Genomic DNA, 24029 nt, shown 5'->3' on the forward strand with positions numbered 1-24029 from the left:
TTCTCGCCACAACAGACCTTTTTCATCAGGAAAACTTGCACATAGCTTCAAATAGACATGATAAACATATTGGTATGGTTTTCATCTCTTCATATTGAATTGCGCCTCCGTTATCCCATCTATTATACCATTTTCCTTCCATCGGACAGTCCAGACGCGCCATCCCAACTGGGCCTAGCGGGCACCTGAGTACAGACGCTACACCACATTGGTCCTAGCTTTCAGCCCTACGGGTCGTTTTTGCAACCACCCCCTCAGAGGGTGAGCTAGTTCGGCCAATCAGGTGTTACTGATCTGGGTGCACTGTCCGTCTACTTCTACCTCTCCTCCTCGAACCGCCCCCAAACCTCCATCTTCCTTTCCTCTTCACGGTTTGATCGTTTGATGCTCTAGCTTTGCTACGATGACTTCTTTCTGCTTCTCGCCTGCTTCGGCTGCCGCCCGCCCGTCTGAGACCGGTCCGCAGTCCAGGGTTCAAGTCCCTGCCCCCGTTAACGCCAGCACCCTCGTGGCCTCGCTCGGTTCCTTCCTCCGCCGCGTCCCCCGCCTTCTCGCAGCCGCCGTCACCAGCGCTGTCCGCCCGATCCTGTAACTATTCTCATCTTCAGCCTCACTGGGTCTTTTGTCTTTTTGATAGCTAACCAGTCTTCTCTAGCCGGTACATCGGTACCCCGACACCCCCCGCGATGCTTGCCCGTAGCTCGTCTCCTCGTCAACCCCAGACTGGAGCTACCCGGCCCTCGATCACGGTGTCGTCCTCTCTTGGTAAGTCCTCTTCTGGGGGCTTTTGCTCTCTGTTTACGGAGCCTGTTGTGCACGTAACCACTCCTCCTCCCCGTGGGCCTCCGCATGGATGGACCCTGAGTATGTCCCATTACTTAGGGCCGGAATCCCGGCTCAGTCCTTCTTCGGTCGGCTCTCCTTTGGTCAGGTCTCCTTCGCCATCGGTTGGTTCTGCGTTTACGGCTCCTGTTGGACCTGTTTGCACTCCTCCCGGTCGGTCCCCGCATGGCTTCACCCTGAGTATGTCCCATTACTTAGGTCCTGAGTCCCGGGTTGGTCCTCTGCCTCTGGAAGGTTCCCCGTCTTTGGTCAGGTCTTCCTCTCCTTCGGTTGGAACTGTGGTTACGGAGCCTGCTGGCCCTGTTTGCACTCCTCCCCGTTTGTCCCCGCGTGCCTTCACTCTCAGTATGTCCCATTACTTTGAGTCTGTTCCCCGGGTCAGCCCTTCGTCTTCGGTTCGCTCTGCTTCATCTGGTTCTCCAGGATCTGGTTCGGTTTCCGTTTCCAACCTGGAGGATCCGTTTGTGGACGACGCCGCTGACCCTGTTCTGGCTTCGCCAACCCGTCCTTTGGTTTCGCCCATCCGACCTCCTTCTGACTTTGAACAGTTGATGGCCTTTGCCGACCGGCAAATCAACCTGGCCCGCGCTTACACCGCTAAGCGTCGACCTGCCCCTGTTGCTATTCCTGCTCCCAGGACCCCGGAGCCAAGGACCCCAGAGCAAAGGATACTAAGGACTCCGGAGCCCTGGACGCTTTCCCCTATGACTTCCTCGCCTTCGGTGGATGCCCCCGCTGAGGAGTCTGGCTCGCTGTTCCGTGATCCGGTTGACCCGCCTTGTACGCCTCCGCCTTGTACTCCTCCTCCTCGTGAGATGGATACGCTCGACCGCAGCGTTGAGCGGCAACGGCTCCGGGCCCGCGAGCTCAGCGCAGAGGCCAAGGCGAAGTTTGCGCAGATCCGGGCTCTCTTGTCGGATTGGCCTGCTCCCCAGAGGCGGTACGCGCCCTCTCACGACTACAGCACGGATTCGCCTACGCCGCACACCATCTCCAACTGGGACTCGACTTTGGAAGAGGATCGGGTTTCGGAATACTCCTGGACCAAGGGCGCCTTCCCTGTCGCCTCTCCTGAGCCCCCTGGAGCCCTGGCAGAGTGGGATTCGCCGGCCGCCTCCCCTGTGTATTCTGGATCCCCTGTCGCTTCTTCCTCTGGTTCCGCTGGCTCATCTGATTCCGTTGGCTCGTCTGGTTCCCGTGGATCATCTGGATCGTCTGGTTCTTCCGGCTCTCATGGTTCCTCTGGTTCCACTGACTCCTCTGGTTCCACTGGCTCCTCTGGATCTGGTGGCTCCTCTGGGTACTGTGCGTCCCCCGGATCTACCGGATCTTTCGGTACTTCCAGCTTTTTTGGGTCCCCCGGCTCCTCTGGTTCTGCCGAGGAATCTGGATCGATCTCTTCCTTGCTGGAGCTTTATGGTCCTCGTTCACCCGTGCCTGTGCCTGTTCCTGTGCCCGAGCCTGAGTTTGACCTAGTCACGTCCATGATCACGACCCAGCCCAAGGGCATGAAGGCAGTCACCCTTAAGATCAACCGCCGCGTTCCTCGAGTTAGGTCTTAGGCCTTAGGTCCTTTTTGGCTCCTTCTTCTTGGTTACTGGTCTTGGTTACTGGCCTTGGACCTGGCATTGGTTTGTTATGTTGTGTTGCCCTTTCCCTTTTGGCTCTAGGAGCCGTTGAGGGATCTTGTTATGTGCTTGTTTTGGTTTCTGTTTTTGCTCACTCCTCCACTCTCGTTCGCCCCCCCCCCCCTTTTGGTCAGCTAACTTCGATAGGTCCCTCGTTCGGGAGGGTCATTGTACTCCCGCTCTCATGATCTAACTTCCATCTCATCTATTTATCTACTATATATTTCAATATGCTTGCTACATAGAATATGTCAGCGATATCTGTAAGTCTCCCCCTTCCACCACTGAACTGTCTCAGTCCGCTAACTCTGAGTATGCAAATCTAGATCTAACCATACAACTCGACATCATGGTAAGCTTCCCTCTCTTCTCTATTTCCATTTGCTTCAACTAATATCCCCTCATTCAGACACGATCTGCCGGAATCAGTAGAGTAATCATGGTTGTCATGGTAAGTAAGCCTTTGGTCCTTCTTTGTCCCTATGAGTTTTGACTACCTCTTAACAATCTTTGATAGGTACCGTGGTACTCGTCAAAACAAGGTTGAACAACATGGCAAGTCATTCATCCCTTTCTGTTTTTGTAACTTCAGCTGACTTCTAGTTAAACTCAACACTTTTTGTGGCAAGAGCCAAACGCAAAATGTAAGCACACCCTTTCATCCTGTCTTGATATTATTGTCTAATGTAATCGACATGTCCATAGGAAACGATATCTATTCGTCGCCATCGGTCTAAGGCATTCATTTGATATCTTGACCTGTACCAATCAAGGCTCGTGGCAGATACCCTGCTCAGTGCTGGAGTGACTTCTATGCTGGCCGCTATTACCTTTCATCTGCCTGCCCCTGTTGCACTGTACCACCCAAGCTGCTCTCGTAGCGTGATCTAGTCAGACGTGGAGGTGCCAACTTGATGCTTGAAACTGCAGTCTGCTACAGTCCGTAACTGTGCCTTTTGACAACAACAGTGAAGCGACCTGTCTTCACTGCGTCTAGAAGTATGAATACAGGTCTCAAGCCTGAGGAGTAATAGCAAAGTAGTATGGTTACTCTCGGGCGGAATGAAGATTTTGAGTAACTTCTTATCAACTAGAGAAGTCTTTCCTCACTAACTCTGCAAGCTGCTTTTGTCGGATCGCATCATCGGCGTTGTCAAGACCTTGGATCTCGTCGTAGAATCACGGGCGAACAGCGCTGTACGCGCCACCAGAGTCGAAGGCAGGTGACGATGAGGTCCACGACACATGGAGACATACTAGCGTGGTGTGGGATCTGGTGTCCATTACGGCGTGGAAACGAGCGAGTTCGAGATGAGATGAGGTGTTCCAGGTGCTCGTCAGCTGCAATTCTGGAGACCACTGCTAGTTCACGATGACATCCCGAGCGCCCTCTCTCCAAGTTTTGGTTACCTGAAGGTGATCCGTGAAGATCTGAGACTGAGACTGCGTACTGCGGTTGCAAAGGAGTTCCCCTGTATGATGTGTATGTAATTCGCTGGTGGTGTTACATTCGTTGTGTAGAACCTCGCCAGATAGCCCTTGCTTGTATTTCCACGGACAGCGGTATGGCACTATGGGAGACCAAGGACAATATCTACACAGAGCATGTGAGCGTCCAAAGGTGTCTGTTTGAGTGCTTTCTTAGACATTGTGAACGACAGCGTCATGCTGTGCCTCCTCGATTGGGCCCCATGTTCTATGAACGCCGACTTATATGATTGTACCTAGTGCTTGGGATACCTCAGCGGTTCCTTGAGACCTGCTCTGCACCGTTCATGGTATAACTAACATTGTGAGACCGGAGCTTTCAATAGTGAAGGTACATTACTGGACACCCAATTGCACCACTATCGAGACAGAATGGTGTGGGTGATGATGTAATACACGGCACTCCAAGCTCTTCATTAAATACGGAATATCACTAATGTGCAGCCATTCGGAGATTTCTCACACTAGAGTAGTACAATCAAGTAGGCAAAGTCAAAGATATGATGTAATGAAGGCGCAAAATCGGCCTTGGCCATCAAATGTTGTCATAAGGTCTAATCGACACTTTGCCGAGCCAAGTTGCCGTAAAAGGCGGAAATACCTCAACATCAACATGACCATCCCGGGCTGCCTCCTAGCCTCCCAGTGATGGCGAAGCGAGCCGCAAGAGGCGATGGCATCGCAGCATAGCCGAGCCAAGAACCGCTGGATGATGAGGCTCGGGCTAGGCCATGGTCTATTCACCTTTGAGGCCCTCTACTCTTCTTTCCGGGGGAGCCCATTCCGGGTCTGGAAAAGCCCGCATCTCTTTGGGGCCTGGATCACGGATGGATTCTGAAGTCTCAAGCCGAGATGATGAAGATGAGCGAGGGTTTTCGGCTTAAGGGTATGAAAGGTGCGGGAGCGGCCGGGTTGTGATGGGGGTGGGGTCAATCGATTGGGTGAGATTGCGAGATTGTGAGCACCATGGTGACTGGTCCAAGTTGAACAGCAAACAAGGGAGGAGACGAAGTCCATCTTGGGTGTTATTGGTGGTGATGCCTGATCTGGGCGGCCAGTCAGTCATCCCACGTTTCCAAGAAGATGATTTACTAGGGGGCTGGTTAACGATACTGCGACTCTGTTAGTCCATGAATGTGAGCTCTGCGATAACCGAGCTGAAGTGCCATCCCGGCTTCTCAGGGTCGAGTAGCCGGAATACGGAAGATCTCTTTTGGGATGCTTCGTGCTATCGGTGTACGGATACGTAGTGCGGCTCATCAAATATGCAAGTTCAATCTTGTCAAACCAGGGGTCCGAGACAGATTGTGTAGTGTATGATGTACGAATAGACAAGCAAGCGGTCAGCAGCATCGGAACCACGCCCGGTGGATGGGGTCATATCGTGCATCCCCATTTCACTTCTTCTTGGGACGGACAAGCGTCATCCCGCGGGATGGAGGGACCGCGCATGGAAGTGAGCGCTAGGATGTTTGCTCGGTTGGGAAGACGGGGCGGTACCTGAGGTTCCTGACATTTCCGCCGTAGGGAATAGAAGGCCGAGGTGCATATTCCATGTTATTGGTTTGATTCTTTTTTGGAAGAAGCAGATTGAAGCATCGAGAGAGATGCCGTTTGGCGTTTCCGGACCGGGGATGGTGAGCTCGGATTCACTCGGGACGAATTTCCGGCAAATGGATGGATCGTGGAATTGCTGGTAACGAGCAAAGAGGAAGTGCGAGCAGAGAGCAAGAGCGCAAGGGATCGGTGGTTTTTCCACCAGTGCCGTGGCAGGTTACCGAGCTTTCGGGAATAACAGCAAAGTGGTGCACGGGCGTCTGCTTGCCAAATTAGACCCTAGAAAGACCAAGGATACGCAAGTGAGAATGTGAAGCTATCTCGCTCGCGTCTTCGCTTTTACGGCGAAAATGTTGAAGACGCCGATATGAGCCAAGCAAAAGAGGCTTTTTGCGGTGTTTTCACTCAAACAATGAAATCTGATTCGTGTTTGTTCGGAGGGGGATCTTGCCTAATGTCTTGAACCGCGACTTTCCGTTGCGGCATTGGCACATTTCGTTCAAACTTGTTGGCCAGCCATAGCCGAATTATCGTGGATGGACAGGATAGAGTTTGGAGGTTTTGCCAGATTGCAAGGGATGGCTGGCCCAAGGCGTTGGTATGGCTGCGTCGTCCGTATCTTCCAGCGGTTGAGGACCGAGGGTGGCTCGCCGTTGCGGACGATCCCACTTCGTTGGGGACCAAATTGGATGGATGGTGCAGGGCTGCGGTGGCTCAACAGCTTCACATGTCTTCCGTTTGAGCTCGAGCTCGAGCTGAGAAGCGTGGGAGATGATACGGGAATAAGGTCTTTGAGGTGGAAGCAGCTTATCAAAGTTAGCACTAATAGTGGTAGTCCGTACTCTGACTGCCAGAGAGACAACAAGTCCAATATCTTGAGCGAGCTCAATAGTTCCCAATTCCCCAATTCCAACAAGATGCCTCTCGGTGAGACATGGCGGGCTGAAGGGGAGCCGGCGTGGCCCCAACGGACGGATCCGACGGGGCGCGTGGCACTTGGACGTCGTTTCGGTGAGGCAAGGTGAGTCGAGGGTAAGTGGCAGAGGTGTGAAACCAATCATGATGCTCTGTCAAGCTGTGACGAAATAAGATGACCCGAGTGGATAGTATGGTGCATGAGATACGGGGCCGGCATAGAGGCTATTCGAGCTCAGCCAGTCTTGAGAGCTGGAATTATTATCATTCGCGGGAGTTGGGACAGCTCTCCTCACACGAGAATCCAGGCGCCAAGTGCGCTTGTTTGGCAAGCACAGGGGAGCGAAACTAGCTACGTCACCCCAAGGCCCAAGTTTGATGCTCTGCTTCCTCTCCAGCTTCATTTCTAGGGAGATAAGTATGAGGCAAGATAGACTGACTTTGTGAGTGATATAAAGGGAACCATGACTATTCCTTCTTAGGATGAGAAGGTGACTGCTTGCCCAAGGTCTCTTGCAAGCAGAGCAGGAGGTCATTTAGTGACCCAAGCACAATGGAAGCTCTTATCGATACTCGGCACGTGTACCATTACATAAGCGGATTAACTGGGTCTCTTCGCCCATGGAGCGCTTTATGGTCCGTGCATATCCACTACCCCGCATTCCTGCAGCAGGTGGCAGCAAGCAGTTCGCAGGCCAGTCCCAGACGAGAGCAGTGCTCTCTGCAAATCCATCCCATCTGCCAGACGTCTTCTTACAGTATGAGTATTCCCTATGCTCTTTTGGAATACACAGCTCGATGCGATGGCGAGTGACCTTTACCCCAACTTTGATCAAGTACCTCGACCAAATGCAACGGCTTCATCGGCATCGTCGGGGCTTTCTCGTCTGCCCTCGGGAGGACGAAGGGAAAGCCAAACGAGCAAGCCAAGGAGCAAGGGAGCTGTCCTGTCATGTCTGGATGCTAAAATAAATCCATACCAAAGACAGGGAACGGTATCAACACAGAAGACGACAACGAAGAGCATGGCAATCCATCCAAATCGATTCCCATCTGCCTTGTTTCTTCCACCGCTTTCATTCTCCGCTCGAGCAAGCGCTTGACCACTTCGCGCTACATTATTCGCACGCCTCCATCAGCCATCCATCTCTTCTTCATCCGCGGCGTTTTCCTTGTCCGTGTTGACGCGGAGCAATTCAAGCCATCTTGAAAGGAGCGACCAGCCTTCTCTGTCACCGCCTGAGTACCTAACGTCTCCGACATGGCTGCTGCTATCCAATTCACCTCAGTCACACTGGCAAACCCCCGCCAGCCTAACAGCCCGAGGTCAGCCAATGATCGACACCCGTTTCATTACTGTCGTGCCGTCATCCAAGCCCAGGCGAAGCCAGGCACCGTCTCACCCGGTCTCTACCGCCAATAGGTATTACTTCAAGCAAGCAAGGCAAGGCATGTCACAACTCGCAGAAAGACAGACACGGTCCAAGAAGACTCGACTGCGCAAGGGGTTGCATTCTCCCACGGCGCAAACATAGCCGCCGCCTGCCTTGAGCAGCTCGCTGTCGCAGTCGTTCGTTCCGCTTCAATCTGCTCAGATTGTCAGGAGATTTCCTCTCCTGATGGCGCCCACGGTGACGTTTCCAATGTCGGACATCTCAATGTTCCCCTCTACATCAAACATCCACTGATGTGCATGTCGTCCCGATTACCTCCATTCAGAGTACCCAGCTTCCACTTTGCTGCAGACCAAGGCAGGTCGAAGGATGTTCCCGAGATTCGAGCGATTCCCCAGGTATCCATCCATTCCGCCCTGTAACCTGTCCCATCCCATCCCATCCCATCCCATCCATCCAGCTCCCTAGCACTCTAGATACGACTACACTGTACTTGAACAAGAACGGGCCAGCCACCCCCCCTCATTGCCTCCGACACGTTGATGGATGAGGTGTGCCGAAACCATTCAACCCCGCATCCGGACGGCACCAGACAGACGCGACAGACAATGCGCCTGGCTTCGCAACCACGGCCTCCCGTTGGTGAAATCCCCAAATCCTCATTGGCGCGTTACCTCCCCCAGCCAGGGACAACGCCGCTTGGATGGGAGGGTGGGAAGCTTTTAGTCGTAGTGTACCTCTCGTCTTTGGAGCTTGAGGAGGGGGGCTGGCATGTCTCTCTGTCTCTGCTGGCTAATACCTCGTAGTCCAATGGTCGACTGACCGACCGACCGACTTTGACTGTGACCCTGTGTGTGTGAACTGGCATACCAACAATGCCTTCCATGTACTGGGTAGAGAGGTACTTGTCTGGTCATCAACACCAAGTATCTCTCTCCTCCATGCCGTCTCGGACACCAGGATCAGCCACGGTAAGTGGCACAAGGCATGTGTCTCCCTCATAAATATATCGACACCACGGCCTCGACTCCGCACGAGATGCCCATCTCTTACTCCATCCATACTTTTTTGTCTGTTCCGTACCAAGGTACTGCACTCATCGCTCTCGTCCATCCATCCGTCCCGTTTGAGACGTTAAAGCTACCTACCTACACACATCTCGATCAAGTGGGAAGCCTCGGTCCTCCTCCAAACAACACACAGAAGCAAGGCTACTGCTGGAATCGATCAACGGCTTCCAATCCGCCTTCCTCTACTAGCCCAGCTGGGAGCAGCTACTGCCGAACGTTGATCGTCCCGAGAAGCACCTGACATCTTGAAGCACCTTAGCTACCGTCAAGTCCCGAAGGAAACCATCCATCCACGAGCAAAGAAGTTATTACTTGGACTCGTCTCTACCCTACGGGCCACCGCATCTTCACAAGCTTTGGGACTACCTTACCGTCTACCTCTCTCTTGCTACAACTTGCTTATTTGTTCGCTCGTCCGACTCGTCTTTCTCTCGACCTTCACCCTCTCCCCTCTGACCCCAAAGCAAGCCATAAACCCAACCCCGCCCTCCTCTCCTCTTAGTACTTCAGCATTTCCCCAACGGCAGCACGCGACCTCGAATCAAACACTGGTCTTTGTGCAGAGTCATTGCGACGCTTATTCGGCGCTCTTATACCCTGTATCGACTGCAAAACGTCAAACCATTAGCTGTACGATAACCAACCCATCCAACAAGACATCTCTTCTCTGTGTAAGTCAAATTAATCGAGCCAACGTCGGTCTTCTCTCAATGTGTCTCGAAAGCTTTCATTGGGGACGCGAGGCGTTCAACAAGGGCGTTTGAGCTAATCCCATCTCTCTTCTCTCTCATCCCCCTCAACCCCACCCCCGCTGCGGCTTTGCTCTTTGCAGACGACCCGGCATTCTTCTACCAATCTACCCTACCTGGCTCTGCATAGTGTGCAAGGCCGAGACCCTTGCACCTCTCCAGCTCGAAGCTCTACTAGCTCCAGCTCCAGCCCAAGCCGGCACCTTTCATTTGCGATCCACCTCATTCCGCCTTACACCAAACCCACCTTGCCTTGCGTCTTACTCTCCTCCGTCTCCCCCCCTTCACTGGTCCAAATCATCTCCGGCCTAGTGCGGAACACCCTCCTCTTCCCACTCACCGTCGTTGAACCTCTCTTCCACTTACATGGGAAGCGGAACACCTTAACCACGGCTGCATCCACCCGGAGCTACCCCCCGTCCCTATCTTTTCCGATGACATACCCCCGCCCCCACCGCCTCACTTCCAGGCCGATGAGACCCGGGGACCGTCACCTCGGTCACTGCCTCTAGTTCCGCCGGATGCCCAGCCCTTGTCTCGTTCTGCATCTACTCTACGCCGAAGCCTACGCACTTGCACTACACCACTCATCTGCATACCCTGTCCAACGTGCGCCCGTTTCCTGCATGTGGGACTTGCCATAGCCCAATTGTGGAATTGCGTCTTTGCGTCCCGTCTCATGCTTTTGTTGGACCCCCACCGGATCTGGTCCTCGTTCAAACTGACCGGGGGGTTGTCTTAACATTGGTATTTGACAGGCACGGAAGAACGAGGGAGCTCTTTCATACTATAAAGCTACCTGTGAAACCTCTTGGATCGAACGTTGGCTAACTAGTGTCCTCTCTTCTTCTCTTTGACAGCTTCCCTACCTATCAACCTAGCTCTTCGACTGCCTACTCAGGCAGCTATTATTCTCGACAACCTCACCAACTTACACCGAGTTGGATACTTGAACATACTGTGATTCAGTCCTACTTACACACCCACCATTATGAGCTCTTCATCCATCAAGCAGGCAGCTGAGGCCGCACGAACTCGCACCTCGGAAGTTCTGAAGGGAGACGGTGCCGCTGTCGCCAATGACTTTCTTCACACTCCTGTCATGAGGGCAGCGTTGCCCTTCATCAATGGCGGTATCAGCGGCATGGTAGCCACCTCTGTCATTCAACCCGTCGACATGATCAAGGTCCGCATCCAGCTCGCTGGCGAGGGTGTTGCCGGAGGACCCAAGCCTACACCATTGTCGGTCACCCGGGAAATTCTTGCTAGCGGAAAGGCCCTCGACCTCTACACCGGTCTGTCGGCCGGTCTCCTGCGCCAAGCTGTCTACACAACGGCCCGCTTGGGCTTCTTTGACACCTTCATGGGCAAGCTCGGCCAACGCGCCAAAGAGCAAGGAAACGCCATTGGCTTCAAGGAACGTGCCACCGCAGGTCTCGCAGCCGGAGGTCTTGCCGCCATGATTGGGAATCCTGCCGACCTTGCCCTCATCCGCATGCAGAGTGACGGACTGAAGCCGCTTGCTGAGCGCAAGAACTACAAGAGTGTCATCGACGCTCTCTCAAGCATTGCGAAGTCTGAAGGTGTCGCCGCTCTCTGGGCCGGTGCCGCCCCCACGGTCGTCCGTGCTATGGCCCTCAACTTTGGTCAGCTTGCCTTCTTCAGCGAGGCCAAGGTGCAGCTCAAGCAGAACACACAGCTGTCCTCTCAAGTTCAGACTCTCACTGCCAGCGCCATTGCCGGATTCTTCGCCAGTTTCTTCTCTTTGCCCTTCGACTTCGTCAAGACCCGCCTGCAGAAGCAGTCCAAGGGACCCGATGGCAAGCTTCCGTACAAGTCAATGGCCGACTGCTTTGCAAAGGTGGCTAAGCAGGAGGGCGTGATGCGCTTCTACCGTGGTTTCGGTACTTACTACGTCCGCATTGCTCCCCATGCGTAAGTGGACCATCTCAACCCCGTATGCCCGTGTTTTAAGTACCTGGTTTGTATGCTAACAATAGTGCGTTTCCAACAGAATGGTAACACTCATCGTTGCCGACTACCTTGGCTTCATCACCAAATAGACGGAATGCGAATAACACGAACACGACTCTCATTCAATCGCCGGCGCCCTCAAGGTTTCAGTCGTCTCGAATATTTCTTGTGGCTGGAGTGTAGTAGAGCATAGCTTCCTCTCCGAGCCAATTGGGCATCGCATTCTGATTAGTCATTCTTAATGACCCGGCGCTCTCGGTGTTATTGCTAGTTGAATTTCCTAGGAGGTAAATGGTATTGCGTTTTGGGTTTATATCAATGGTTTGGACAAGGAAACGAGACGAAAGAGAGGCATACAGACGTACATAGCCCCCGTCTAGCCGTCGAGAGGGCATTGACGGGCGTATGACCCCCCACGCTTTTTAGGGGATTGAATGGAGAAGAATTTAGCCATGTTTGCGTGTCTCTTGGTGTATCTGCATGTGTGTGCCTGCGCATGTGAAACCTTTTTCTTTTTTTGGGAGCGGGTGGGGGTTGAGTGCCAATGATTGTGTTCGTGTGTTCCTCAACATTGTCTGTGTGAGCCAGTGGCATGCCTTTGGTGAGATTTTGGTCTGAGCGAATGGTCAGAGGCACCTGGTTATCTAAGCTGACCTACCTACCTACCTGTACCTGTAGAGTGAGTCCCAGACTCCCAGTAGAGGTCGAGGTGTGCAGAGTCTCCTTGGTCCACTGGGTTTCACCGAGCTCACCAGTTGAGGTGTGTGCATGTATCTCACCTGGCTTTTGCCCAACTCAACGCTCATGTCTGGGATACAAGCTAAAAATGTACGGCCGTTGAAGGATGCATGTGAATCAATTACCCTTCCTAGAGTTCAATATGAACCCTTGACAAATCCCTGAGGGGAACATTTTGATTGTCTCTGAAAACCAGAGCGAGGTGAATTATTAAAGTCTTTGTGTGTATACCGCCATTTCCCATTTCGCCTGCCCGTTTTATCTGCAAAGAAGAGCCAAACCAAACCCTAGATATCAGAGACTGAATTGGCAGCCAGCCCCAGCCGCCTGATGCTTTTTTTCAAAGAATCACCCAAACCGGGCGGGGCCATCCCATCACTATATTCCTCCCGTCCATGTCCCGTCCAGGCCCGTTGAAGACCTCATTTGTAATACGCCGTATCCGTTGTTAAAACACGCACCCTCCCTTGCTTCGCTCCCGATCGTTACCCGGCTTGCTTATAAACGTTGGGTGTATGATGACTTCGTCTCCTTAGGGTTCACGATTCAAACGGGATGAGATCCAGATCCACGTAGCCAGCTCGGTCAACCTACTCCTGGCTGGCACTGAGGTCCGGATTCTTCTCCCACAAGTTGCGGAGGATCGCCGTGATACCCTCGTCTTCCTCTCCACCCACCAGGCTCGACCCGCTGAGGCCCTGGACGCCGTTTCCCTCGTGAAGGGCCCGGCTGCTCTGATGGTCGTCGCCGTCGGCCTCGTAGCTCGACCCAGCCCCATTGGTCCGAATGGAATAAGCGCGCGGGGTGACGGGTCTCCGGGCGGAGCCGGTGCCGTTGCCGGTGCCGCCCGATGCTGCAGCCAGAGCCGCCTCGTTCAGGCTCGAGTTACGCATATGTTGCCCTCCCGGCGTGACGCCTCCCCGTACCGACGCGGCCTTGCCATTGCCGTTGGCGGTCCCGTTGCGCGGTATCCGCTGCGTCTTGTTGGCGCGGTTCACCTGCGCGAGGCGATCTAGCGATCGCACCACGGGGTTCTGGAAGCGGCGAACGCTGAGGTACTCCATCCCTGTACGTTCCAGCTGCTTCGCGACGCGTGGGTCGCGGCTCGCGCCGCCGTCATAGCCCGGCCCGCCAATGCCGACCAGGGGACTCGCGCCCACTGCGCCCACGCCTCCTCCAACCGCCTGGCCCGGCTCGATGACAGAGCTGGCGCGCTGCAGATTGAGCTTCTGCTGCGTTCGCGACTTTTCGGCGGGCGGGGCGAAGCGCCTTCCTGACCGCGGCGCGAGCGCTGTGCCGTCGGTGGTATCGCGGATTTTGCGAGTCTCGAGAGCGCTGTCTCCGTCTTCGTCGTCTGATAATGGCAGATCGCGATGTCTTCCTTGGCGTCCGGACCCCGAGGACTGCGGCCGCCCTCGAGAGGGGTTTTCCTCAGACCGTAAGCTCGCTGGCCCGGGCGTTGGGAGCTGGTAGAAAGATCCTTCGCGCGCCGCGCCGGAGCTCCCTGCGTTGACGAATCTCGAAATAAGCTCGTCGCCAGCGCTACCCGGTAAGGTGCTGACATTGTGCGAGTCGCCTAGGGTCGAGCCGCGGCCGATGGAGTCGGGGGATGAGGAATGGCCTCGCCGTGAGACGGATACTGTGTCTGCCGTCATCTTGGGAGGTGCGCCGTGGGAAGGGGTGCGCTGAAGTAATCTAGAGGTCAAATATGCCTTGTGCTGTACGGTCTCGCGGTCGGGTGTCGCTGGGACCAGGGGTGATGATTGCGCCGCGGGAGTTTCTGCTCTGGAGTTGGTCGCAGAGTTGCCGGCAGAATTGCTGGCAGAGTTATTCGCGCTGCTGCTACCGTCGTCTGGCTTCGCAGAGGCTTGTGTGCTGGCGAGCGATCCTCGTCTTGATAGATATGGTGAAGCGGATGTGCTGGCGTCAACCCATTCGTCGTCTTGGCCGTCGTTCCCCAAGTCGAAGTGTACCTGTGACTTTTGCAACTTGACCTTGTTCACAGCCGGATTCGAGCTGGTTCTCTTGAGTTTCTCCACCGACTTGATCTTTGCGGGCTTGTTGACTTCGCCGTGGGATTTGTTCCTCCGTAAGCTCGTCGCGGAGGCGGTTTTGCTGAGGTTCGCGGAGGAGCTGTCGCGGGAGAGTTTCGCTTCAGATTGGACCCGTCGATGGCCAGCTGCGGAGGCGCGATTTCGATCAGGCGAAGGGGATGCTTGTCGGCGGTGATTGTTCAGTTTTGAGGCTGTCGAGCCATGGTGTTTGTGTAGTGCTTTGGAGGAAGGAACGCGTGCATGTAGGCGACCGCCGCCGACAACGTGCTTTTGGGATTTCGAGCGGTGCTGATGATGGTGGTCTCGGTGAGCCTGGTCGCTGTTTGTCGAATCGCTCTCCTGATGATTGAGAGGAGGGCGTCTTGATTGGCTGGGCGCCGAAGATTCATCACCTTCTCTGTCTCTGTCTCTGTCTCGGACCATGGTTGCTTATTTGACCCCCTGGGGGATACCGGTACTTGACGAATAGGTACTATGATGTGTCGTTGCAGCCAAGGTACAATGTCATGGGTGTCGACAGGTTTTTGGGGGTGGTAGCAATGCTTGTTCTCTGATGCGCGGGTGCGGTGCGGTGCGTAGCGGTACGTTGCGTGGGCGTTCGGAGGACCGATGGATTGCGGTGGTGGCTGCCCGCGTTGCTGTTTCAATGAGGTAATGCGTCGAAAACTACAGGGAGGGAGAGCACTGGAACTCTGGGAGAGGGCGCGGGATGGACAAGGTGCGCCCAGTTGGGGGCCGATTGCGGCGAGCAATTGCGCAGTAAAGGGGATGACAACTGTGGAGGGAGTCGTCTCGTAGTCGAGGTATAGCGGGCGTTCGGGTATCTGCGTTCTGGAGAGGAGAGATTGAAAGATGCTGCGCTGTTCTTTCCAAGCTGCGAGGAGAAATAAGTGAGTAAGGTAAGTAGCGTAGAATGGGAAAGAGAATGAAGAAAGAGGAAAAGGGCCAGGTCGAAGTTCCCGTTCATTTGTCTAAGGTACCCTTTGGCTAAATTACCTTAGACAAGGTACCCGAGACCATGGGAGGCACCCACGATTCCCTCTCCACCGCTGGCTCCGGCGCCATTCAGGACCATTCTCGGCATGCCACGCCCGCTAACGTCCATCGTCAGCACCTGTGCGTGCTGCTTTTAGCCTTTCGGTGCGCCTGGACCCGACTTCAACCGCTTCCCATTGCCACCCCTGCATTCCACGATTCCTAAAAAATCCCACACTGGGGTCTGGGGCGGCTGCACGAATCAGGCACTCTGTGATTGGCCAATACCTAGGTAGCTGGAATCCGATGCAGTTGGTTCTCCCAGAATTCCCCATTATCTCCACGTGACTCTGTCGGATAAGCCTCTTTCCGCAAATGGACGCCATCCCCAGTTCGTCACAGATCAACCAGGCGCATGCTTCATTCTACCTACATCCGCAACATCACAGCGATTCAACACTGAAACATCTTCAGTCGCGTCCGACTGTACATTGAATAAACCCAACACCCGGCACCTGACGCCCGTTCAAGAATTCCAACCAGCAATAGACCGTTTCTGCAGCCGCCATCATGTCGGGCCAAATTGCAGCTTTGGAGGAGGATCGCCAACAGTATCAAGAGCAGGTACGCAACACCTCGACGTTCAGACATCATATATGTTCTTCGCTAACTTAGCCTCAACAGCTCGATGTTGTTCTCGCCGGCCTCAAAGATGATCCCGAAAATGCCGAACTCAAGAATCTTCAGGCGGAGTTGAATGACATGATTTCCCTCCTAAACGAGTCTCTTGCTGAGCTGCAGCCGAAGCAGGCGCCCAAGCCCGTCCCCCAGAAAGCCCCCAGCCCGCCGGAGCCCGAGAAGTGGTCCAAGGAGAACCACCCAGCTTTCAAGAAGGCTGCACCCGCCCCCGAAGAGAAGGAGGAACCACCCGTCACGTACTCGGTGAATGACACTGTCATGGCGAAATGGGCATCGGGGGACAGAGGCTTCTATCCTGCCCGAATCACATCCATCACCGGCTCCTCAACAGATCCCGTCTACATTGTCAAGTTCAAGAGCTATGACAACACGGAAACACTGCGGGCCAAGGACATCCGCCCCATGTCCAACAAACGCAAGGCTGACGGAGCACCAGCTCCCGCATCTAGCACCGCACAACAGACCGCACGTCCGCCGGGCCCCTCGAATGGTGTCGTTACATCCGCAGCAGCTAGCCTGTACCCGGAGCAACAAGCCAAGATTGAAGCCGAGAAGAATGCTGCCGATGGCGCCGCAAAGCCACCCAAAGCCAAGAAGATCAAAGCCACGAAAGAATTGGAAAAGGGCAAATCCAAGTGGCAAGAGTTCAACTCGAAGTCCAAGTTCGGAAAGCATAAGAAGGACAGCATGTTCCGCACACCCGACGGCGTTGGCGGCCGAGGTACGTTGCTCTCGCCAAACCACAAAAGTGAGGATGATGCTAACTCAATCACAGTTGGTTTCACAGGTTCTGGCCAAGCTATGCGGAAAGACACTGCTCGCAGTCGACACGTTTATCAACAAAACGATGAGCTCGACTAACTGCTACTAGGGCATAGGGAAGCGGGAGGATCTTAAGGGAAGGAGGTTCAAGGCATTGGCGTTCATGGGTGATTTGGCACTCTCATTCTCTTCATGGTAAAGTGTCTTGTTTCCGCGTTACATAGGCTAACGGTTTGTACACATGTGTTTTACTTACTCCAGGCGACCATGGGATTATGATTTCACCTGGACTCTGCGCATCAAGCGCGGAGGGGTCCTTGATACAAATACATGAGATGCCCAACTTCCCCAGCTTCATGGCCACCTTGACTAAACATCTGGCTATACAGGATATCCTACACTCTCATTCCGGCCTTAGAATACGTCGCTTACTGGCCGTCACATGTCATTGGCGAGCTACGGTGAGCGGAGGTCAATCTTTGGGGCAATGTCCTTAGCAATCTTGAGGAAGATTTCCGCCCTGGCACTCGACGGCTCCGATACAACGGTGGGCTTGCCCAGATCCGCATCATCGCCGATGGATGGGTGCAGGGGGATGTCGCCTAGGAAGTCGATCTTGTGCTCTCTGCACATGCGCTCGACTCTCTCGTTGGACCCAAAAACGTGTGTGTCGCCATTGCAGTGTGGACAGTTGAAGAGTGACATGTTTTGCACCAAGCCCAAAATGTTGGTATTGACCTTATTGAACATGTTGACGCCCTTGACCGCGTCTTTGACTGCGAGTGTATGGGGTGTGGTGACAATGATGGACCCTGGCTTTTGTAAGCGGTGGCCGGCAATCATGTGCCTAGTGTTGCGACGTTCAAACATGACTTACCATCAAGTATGATCTGCTGTGTAATGGTGAGCTGCGTATCGCCCGTGCCTGGAGGTAGGTCGAGCACAAGAACATCCAACCCACCCCAGTCGACTTCGTGAAGTAGCTGCTGAATAGCCTTCATCACCATGGGGCCTCGCCATACCACCGCGTTATCCTCTGGCACAAGGTAGCCCATGGACATGGTCTTTACGCCGTAATTAGTCATTGGGATCAACTGGTTGTCTGACGATAGTGTTAGCTGGCGAGCTGCAATGGTCAATGAGGTCTGGGATTCCTACTTTCTGAGAGCCTCGGCTCTCCGGAGAGGTTGAAGAGTGTAGGAATAGAAGGGCCAAAGATATCGGTGTCCAGGATACCGGCCCTGTAGCCTAGTCGTGCAAAGGCCAATGATAGATTTGCTATAAATATTGATTACTACTGTGCCTCTTTGCAAACATTTTTGATTTGGAGCTGCGTGACCTACCTGCAACTGTACTCTTGCCAACGCCACCCTTGGCGGAAGAAACTGCAATAATTTTCTGTACGCCGGTAATCTTCCTCTTCACGGGCTTCCTAGGCCAGTTGGGCGGTGTGCCGGATTTCGGCAGGCCCTGTAGGTCATGTTAGTAAGTCTGAATATGAGGTGATGCATGAGATGGAGAGTAAGAGGGAAGCGTGCGTTATACCAAGGGGTTTTCATGGCCCAGGACTCGAAGAGTCGACTGAAACGGACGGAATAGTGTTGGCCTCATTGTGCGGTCTTTGACAGGCGATACACAATTACCTTGAACGTCATAGAGAGATGCAATGCACAATGCAATGGAATTGACCCTGGAGACAGACAATGCATCGGGGGTGGTGATGAGAGGATGTAATTGATTGGCTCTACGTAGACTGGATCTGTTTGCGGAGTATCTTCGGCTGAGAGGTGGTTCAGCTTCGTTGACTTGCAATGGCCCTGCCTGAGGCGGCAGCACATCAGAACAATGCTACTCATCGTGTCTTCGATAACTTGACTACCTTACACAAAGCATCTTTAGTCCGTCAAGAAAGACCGAACAATGCATGACCCATTGGTTTGACATTTCCTCATCGAAGAGTCGGGAACGTCACGTGATCTGGTGTAGACGACCCCACCGAACCTTCTCCATGGCTCGTATACGTACCTTTTTCATCGCGGTCGAATTCGCGATGAGAGGAAACAGAGCTGCAGACGCGACATCTCACTTACTGAAAGCTCTCGTTCCAAAAGTCGAGCCCCACCACCCGCTAAGCATGAGATCTCACATATGAAAGCTCACAGTGACATCCTCCTCCAGTTCTCGCCTTCAAGTTTCATATTTCTGATACCCCTTTGATATTCCACGTTTTTTGTTTTCATCGATTCTGCTCGTTGGCACTCACTCTCGTTTTCTTTGCGCCTGCCTTACCTCGTGAAGCTAGGAGCCGCTGCAGGGAAGCATCGAGACTCACCTGTATCTGAGATAACCGAAACACCAAGGCCCATTTCAAGGAGAAGGGGAAAAGAAACACATCACACACAAACGACGCGATGTCTACCCCATCGGCAATGTTCGACATGGCGCAAGGTCGTCGCGACCTGGCCGCCCTACCCTCCGACTGGCAGCAAAACATCAGAGAAGCTGTAAGTCCTTGTATTACCTAGCATCATCACTTCATCATGCTCTCGTATATAAACCGAGAGTCGAAGTATCACCTGCTCTTCTCTGCCTTTTCCCTCTCATCCTACGAGCAAACATCACTGACACACACACCCCTCACTAAGTGGGAAGTCGTCGACCAACAAGGCCTCGGTTCCCTCAACGCGCGCGAGTGGCCCTTTGCCCTCCGCGCCATCGGCTTCGACCTGGCCCGTACAGAGACCTACGCCCTCCTCCTGGCCCACGGCGTCCCGCCGCACGACCACGACCCCTCGCGGGGCCCCTGCAGCCCGTCCCGCCTGCGCATGCCGCAGGAGCACTTCTCCGCCATCGCGGCGTGGCTGCTGATGCGCCGCGACCCGCAGGAGGAGGCCGAGGATGCGTGGAAGATGTTTGACCCCCGCGGCACGGGGCGGGTCACGCTCGAGAGCTTGAGAGCGGTGTGCGGCGAGGTCAATTCTACGCTGAGCGAGGCGGATATGAGGAGGATGATCGACATGGCGGATATCTCGGGCAAGGGGTGGGTTAGTAAGGAGGAGTTTATTGAGGTTGCCAAGGGCGGGTTTGGACGTGGTTGAGTTTGGTATCTTCACCTCAACGAGAGAGGAGAAAGGAGAGAGGGTTGTTGTGGGTTGTATGTGTTTGAAGGCCTCGACGGGGTAGACGGCGAGCCAAACCGTGCCAACCCCATCCAGGAACTGGGTTTGCACAGGTTCTTCAACGTTGGAGCAAAAATGCAATCATCGATTTCCAAAATCACCTTGCAGCAGCCATCACGCTGAAGCCTATGATAGCAGCTTCTTGAACCCAAACTGGATAATGCCACCCAGGAATTGGGTTCTTGCTTTCCACCAGCTTAGCCAGTCGGGACGTTTAACGAGGTCTGTTGCACCGCATCTCCCCCAGAAATTCCTAAATCTCAATACCGGTCGACTTCCTAAGCGGCAACCCAGCCTTCTCATAGGCCATGTCAATCATCCTCATCTGACTAATACTATCCTCCCCATCAACCCAAACGCTCGTCTCCCTGCCCCTGACGCGGTTGACGAACTGCTCCAGCTGATGCCGGTACGTGAACCAATACTCCTCGCCGTTGCCCGCCAGCCCGGCCTCGTCAAATGTATACGCCTTCTTGGACGTCTTCTCCGTCCACTTCTTGACCACCTCGCCCGAGCCCGTCCGCTTCACGACGAATTCGTCCACGACGTCGATGCGGTGCCATATGCCGCCCAGCATGAAATTCGCAAACTCAATCGTCCGCTTCCGCGTCTTCTCCTGGCCCGCGGGTAACTTGTCGTCGGCAACCTTCACTTCTTTGTGGATGACGCTCAGCCGCGGCAGACCCATCCCCAACGTCCCCGTCCGGAACGCCCCCTCGGCGTGCGCCGTCCCGCCGTTGGCCATCCGCCACGTGATGTCCCACGCGTAATCCGCCCTCTCCTCGGGCGGCGGCATCGTCTTGAATTTCGCCGTCAGACACTCCTCGGGCTCGACGCCAAACGTCTGCCGGATGCTCGAGACGGTATACGTCCCCAAATCCATCAGCCCGCCGCCGGCAAGACCGTACTGGAACCGAATGTCATCGTCCCCGAGCGCGAACCAGGGGATAAACGCCCGCGCATGCACGTGCTCGACGTTCTCCTTATCGACGAGCCCCATGAAATACTGCCAGCTCGGCTGGAATCGGTAATGGAACGCCTCCAGCAGGATCGGCGCTCCCTTCTCCTTGAGCAGCGGCAGCCGGAACAGGGCCTCGGCCTCCTCGGCGTTGGAGACGGACGGCTTCTCCAGCAAGACGTGCTTGCCCGCCTGCAGCGCCTTGAGGGCCCACTCGTAGTGCAGGCCGTTGGGCAGCGGGACGTAGATTGCGTCGAGCTCCTGGTCGTCGATGACGGCCTGGTACGAGTCCTTCACGTCCGGGATTCCGTGCTTCTGGGCAAAGACCTCGGCCTTTTTACGGTCGCGGGCGGCAATGGATTGGACTATGACGTCTGGGTGAGTTTTGGCCGGTATGATGAGGGCCATTGGACTACAACTGAGGTTAGCTTCCCATTATCGATAACAAGGTAATTCGCAATGTTTCCTTTTTACAAAAAGACAAAGCCAAAGATGATACTTACGCAATGTTGGCTGCGCCCAGGACGCCGAAGCGGATGGCGCCATCTTGCTTTGGTGCGACGGGCGGGTTGAAGATGAAATAATTGCGGCGTAGGAAGCCGAACACGGAGGCCATGGTGGTGAAGGTGAGATATGCGCAGTGGGGTTTGTATGTGACTACAGATTACAACAGCTCGGTCAATTGAGGTCAATTGATATTTGAATAGCTCATGCGAGTATTTATGAGAGTGAAGATCAGACTTTCTAAGTCATGGATGAACCAACATACATATGCAGGGGAAAGTTGATTAGCAATCTGGGGGCTGGTGTTGCAAGGCATGGGATGTTTCTCCTCACCGGCTCTGTTCCGCCAACGGACATGAGACGACGCAGCAGCACAAGGGAACGGAAGGGTTAGCTCAATCCCGGCGGGGTTAGACGGGCAATTAGGCCGGTAACATCAAAGCTTAGTGCGGGCAGCTTATGTTCGATTGCAGACTCTGGTCACATAATCATGAGGTGTCGCTGGGTTAGAAGTTGTTGGTTGGAGTTGTCAAATATGGGCCTTGCATCCATCGTACCGCTTCTGGTAGGTGTTTTCTGTGTGCACCGTTGACCGACCGTTGACACCCCTGCAGATATCCTCAGACAAAACCCGCCATTACTGCTGGGCGTGTTGCGCTGTGGTAACGATGCATATTATTACAGTCACCATATGCATAGGCCGGTTGGTTGTCTCTTTTACTTCATTTTGAGAACTACGTAGGTGGGCTTTTCGCCATCATCATCCTACGAAACAGAGCAGACCCCATCCCATATCTGGTCTCATCTCTGTGGAGGTATCACCCATTAACTCTTCCTTTACAAAACATCGTTGGCGTTGAAGTCGAACAGAGCCTGCTTGACGCGCTCCTTCATGGTCTTCTCGCCCTCACGGACCCAGACTCTAGGGTCGTACTTCTTCTTGTTGGGCTTGTCGTCACCCTCGGGGTTGCCGACCTGGGTCTTCAGGTAGTCGATGTTCTTGGTGACGTAGTCGCGGATACCGGTGAGGTAGGCCCACTGCAAGTCAGTGTCGACGTTGACCTTGACGACACCGAAGGAGATGGCCTTCTGGAACTCCTCGACAGCGGAGCCGGAACCACCGTGGAAGACGAAGAAGACGGGCTTCTTGTCGTCGGTGCCCAGCTTCTGCTGGACAAACTCCTGGTGCTTGCCGAGGAGCTCGGGGTGAAGCTTGACATTGCTGCAATGGGTTAGGCCTGTGGGGTGGAGGTTTTGGAGGCACACGCGACTTACCCAGGCTTGTAGACACCGTGGACGTTACCGAAACCGGCAGCGATGGAGAAGAAGGGGCTGATGGGGCTCAGGGCCTGGTAGATGGCGTAGATGTCCTCGGGCTGGGTGTAGAGTGAGTTGTTGTCGACGTCTTCGTTGTTGACACCGTCCTCCTCACCACCGGTGATACCGATCTCCATCTCGAGCCACAGCTTCATCTGTGCGCAACGTGTTAGTGGCAGGCGCAAAAAAAAGGTCCTGTTTGTAGCTTACGGGAGCAGAGCGCTTGAGGTACTTGGCGGTGGTCTCGATGTTGTAGGCGACATCCTCTATGTGTTTGTTAGTGATGGTCTTGGGGAGGGCGAGATTGGGACTCGATTACATACCCTCGGAGAGATCGATCATGTGGGAAGAGAAGAGGGGGTGGCCGGAGCGCTTGAACTCCTCCTCATCGGCGGAGATCATGCCATCGAGCCAGGGCAGAAGCTTCTTGCTATGGTAGAAGGTCAGTTTGCTGGGTCTTTGAAATTAGATGGTTATGCTCGAAACTTACGCGCAGTGGTCAGAGTGAAGGACGACGGGAACGCCGTAGATGGGGGCGATAGAGGTGATGTAGTGAGCGGCAGCAATGGCACCGGCGACGGAAGCCTCCTGCTTGTCGGCGCTGTTGGGAATGCCCTTGCCGGCGAAGTAGGCGGCACCACCCTGGGAACTGCAAAGCTATCAGATATCTTGCTGAAGTCTATGGTGTGGCTGATCTTGGATCTAGGGGATCGGTGTAGGGTTGTACGCACGTCTGGAGGATGATGGGAGACTTGGCCTCACGGGCAGCCTCGAGAGCGGCAACGGCGGTGGAAGAGGAGGTCTGGGAGGCGGGGTCGTTGTTAGCCGATTGTCACCGAATATTATTTCCCCTCCATTCTTGGACCGCACGGCGCCAACTCGGGGCGCGTCATAGGATTGGCAAGATTGGTATTGATATGATGGGAGGAGCCAAAGAGAAGCTACTTACGACGTTGGCAGCAGGAATGGCAAACTGCTTGGCCTTGGCGTAGTTGAAGAGCTTCAGGAGGTCATCGCCGTAGACGACACCAGGCTTGATGTTGAGCTCTGACAGGAGACCCATTGTGAATGGCGGGGTACTGACGTGGGGTAGAAAAGATGTTCAGGTTGATTGCGAATAGTAACTTGTCCAGAGTAGAGTCGGACTGTTCTAACTTGATGCTCAGAGGCAGAAGAGTAAAAGGTGAGAGAATATGCAGGGACAGGTATTGGAGAAGAGGGAGAA

The 24029-nt window shown here is 54.3% G+C and overlaps 8 protein-coding genes across 8 annotated transcripts; 4 read left to right on the forward strand and 4 right to left on the reverse strand.

Moving 5' to 3' along the window:
- Positions 1-403: 403 nt before the first annotated feature.
- On the forward strand, positions 404-2405 carry BDZ83DRAFT_792176 (uncharacterized protein; the record flags this gene model as incomplete). The annotated part of the gene is made up of 3 exons (XM_060515750.1): positions 404-588; positions 656-765; positions 1267-2405. The coding sequence occupies 3 exons, from the start codon at positions 404-406 to the stop codon at positions 2403-2405; spliced, it is 1434 nt and encodes a 477-aa protein (XP_060365326.1).
- Positions 2406-10635: 8230 nt separating this feature from the next.
- BDZ83DRAFT_751879 (mitochondrial 2-oxoglutarate/malate carrier protein) lies at positions 10636-11707 on the forward strand (the record flags this gene model as incomplete). The annotated part of the gene is made up of 2 exons (XM_060514112.1): positions 10636-11579; positions 11659-11707. 2 exons carry the CDS (start codon positions 10636-10638, stop codon positions 11705-11707), a joined length of 993 nt encoding a protein of 330 aa, XP_060365327.1.
- A 1239-nt stretch (positions 11708-12946) lies between these two features.
- Positions 12947-14824, reverse strand: BDZ83DRAFT_550345 (uncharacterized protein; the record flags this gene model as incomplete). Its single annotated transcript, XM_060503483.1, has 1 exon — positions 12947-14824. A coding segment is annotated over one exon (1878 nt), but the record flags the coding sequence as incomplete, so codon positions are not given.
- Positions 14825-15863: 1039 nt separating this feature from the next.
- Positions 15864-17117, forward strand: BDZ83DRAFT_309546 (uncharacterized protein). Its single transcript, XM_060502302.1, has 3 exons — positions 15864-16009; positions 16070-16805; positions 16860-17117. The coding sequence occupies exons 1-3, from the start codon at positions 15956-15958 to the stop codon at positions 16943-16945; spliced, it is 876 nt and encodes a 291-aa protein (XP_060365329.1). The 5' UTR covers positions 15864-15955; the 3' UTR covers positions 16946-17117.
- A 185-nt stretch (positions 17118-17302) lies between these two features.
- Positions 17303-18457, reverse strand: BDZ83DRAFT_576954 (P-loop containing nucleoside triphosphate hydrolase protein; the record flags this gene model as incomplete). The annotated part of the gene is made up of 5 exons (XM_060504968.1): positions 17303-17658; positions 17724-17948; positions 18005-18124; positions 18190-18316; positions 18392-18457. 5 exons carry the CDS (start codon positions 18455-18457, stop codon positions 17303-17305), a joined length of 894 nt encoding a protein of 297 aa, XP_060365330.1.
- Positions 18458-19257: 800 nt separating this feature from the next.
- Positions 19258-19944, forward strand: BDZ83DRAFT_576900 (uncharacterized protein; the record flags this gene model as incomplete). Its single annotated transcript, XM_060504963.1, has 2 exons — positions 19258-19350; positions 19492-19944. The coding sequence occupies 2 exons, from the start codon at positions 19258-19260 to the stop codon at positions 19942-19944; spliced, it is 546 nt and encodes a 181-aa protein (XP_060365331.1).
- A 334-nt stretch (positions 19945-20278) lies between these two features.
- On the reverse strand, positions 20279-21599 carry BDZ83DRAFT_751884 (uncharacterized protein; the record flags this gene model as incomplete). Its single annotated transcript, XM_060514113.1, has 2 exons — positions 20279-21395; positions 21487-21599. 2 exons carry the CDS (start codon positions 21597-21599, stop codon positions 20279-20281), a joined length of 1230 nt encoding a protein of 409 aa, XP_060365332.1.
- Positions 21600-22324: 725 nt separating this feature from the next.
- On the reverse strand, positions 22325-23867 carry BDZ83DRAFT_576971 (fructose-bisphosphate aldolase; the record flags this gene model as incomplete). Its single annotated transcript, XM_060504969.1, has 7 exons — positions 22325-22709; positions 22763-22959; positions 23015-23070; positions 23128-23234; positions 23295-23453; positions 23536-23606; positions 23754-23867. 7 exons carry the CDS (start codon positions 23865-23867, stop codon positions 22325-22327), a joined length of 1089 nt encoding a protein of 362 aa, XP_060365333.1.
- Positions 23868-24029: the final 162 nt, after the last annotated feature.

Source organism: Colletotrichum acutatum, assembly GCF_030867785.1.
Source record: "Colletotrichum acutatum strain CBS 112980 chromosome Unknown BDZ83scaffold_43, whole genome shotgun sequence".
NCBI classification, from domain to species: Eukaryota; Fungi; Ascomycota; class Sordariomycetes; order Glomerellales; family Glomerellaceae; genus Colletotrichum; species Colletotrichum acutatum.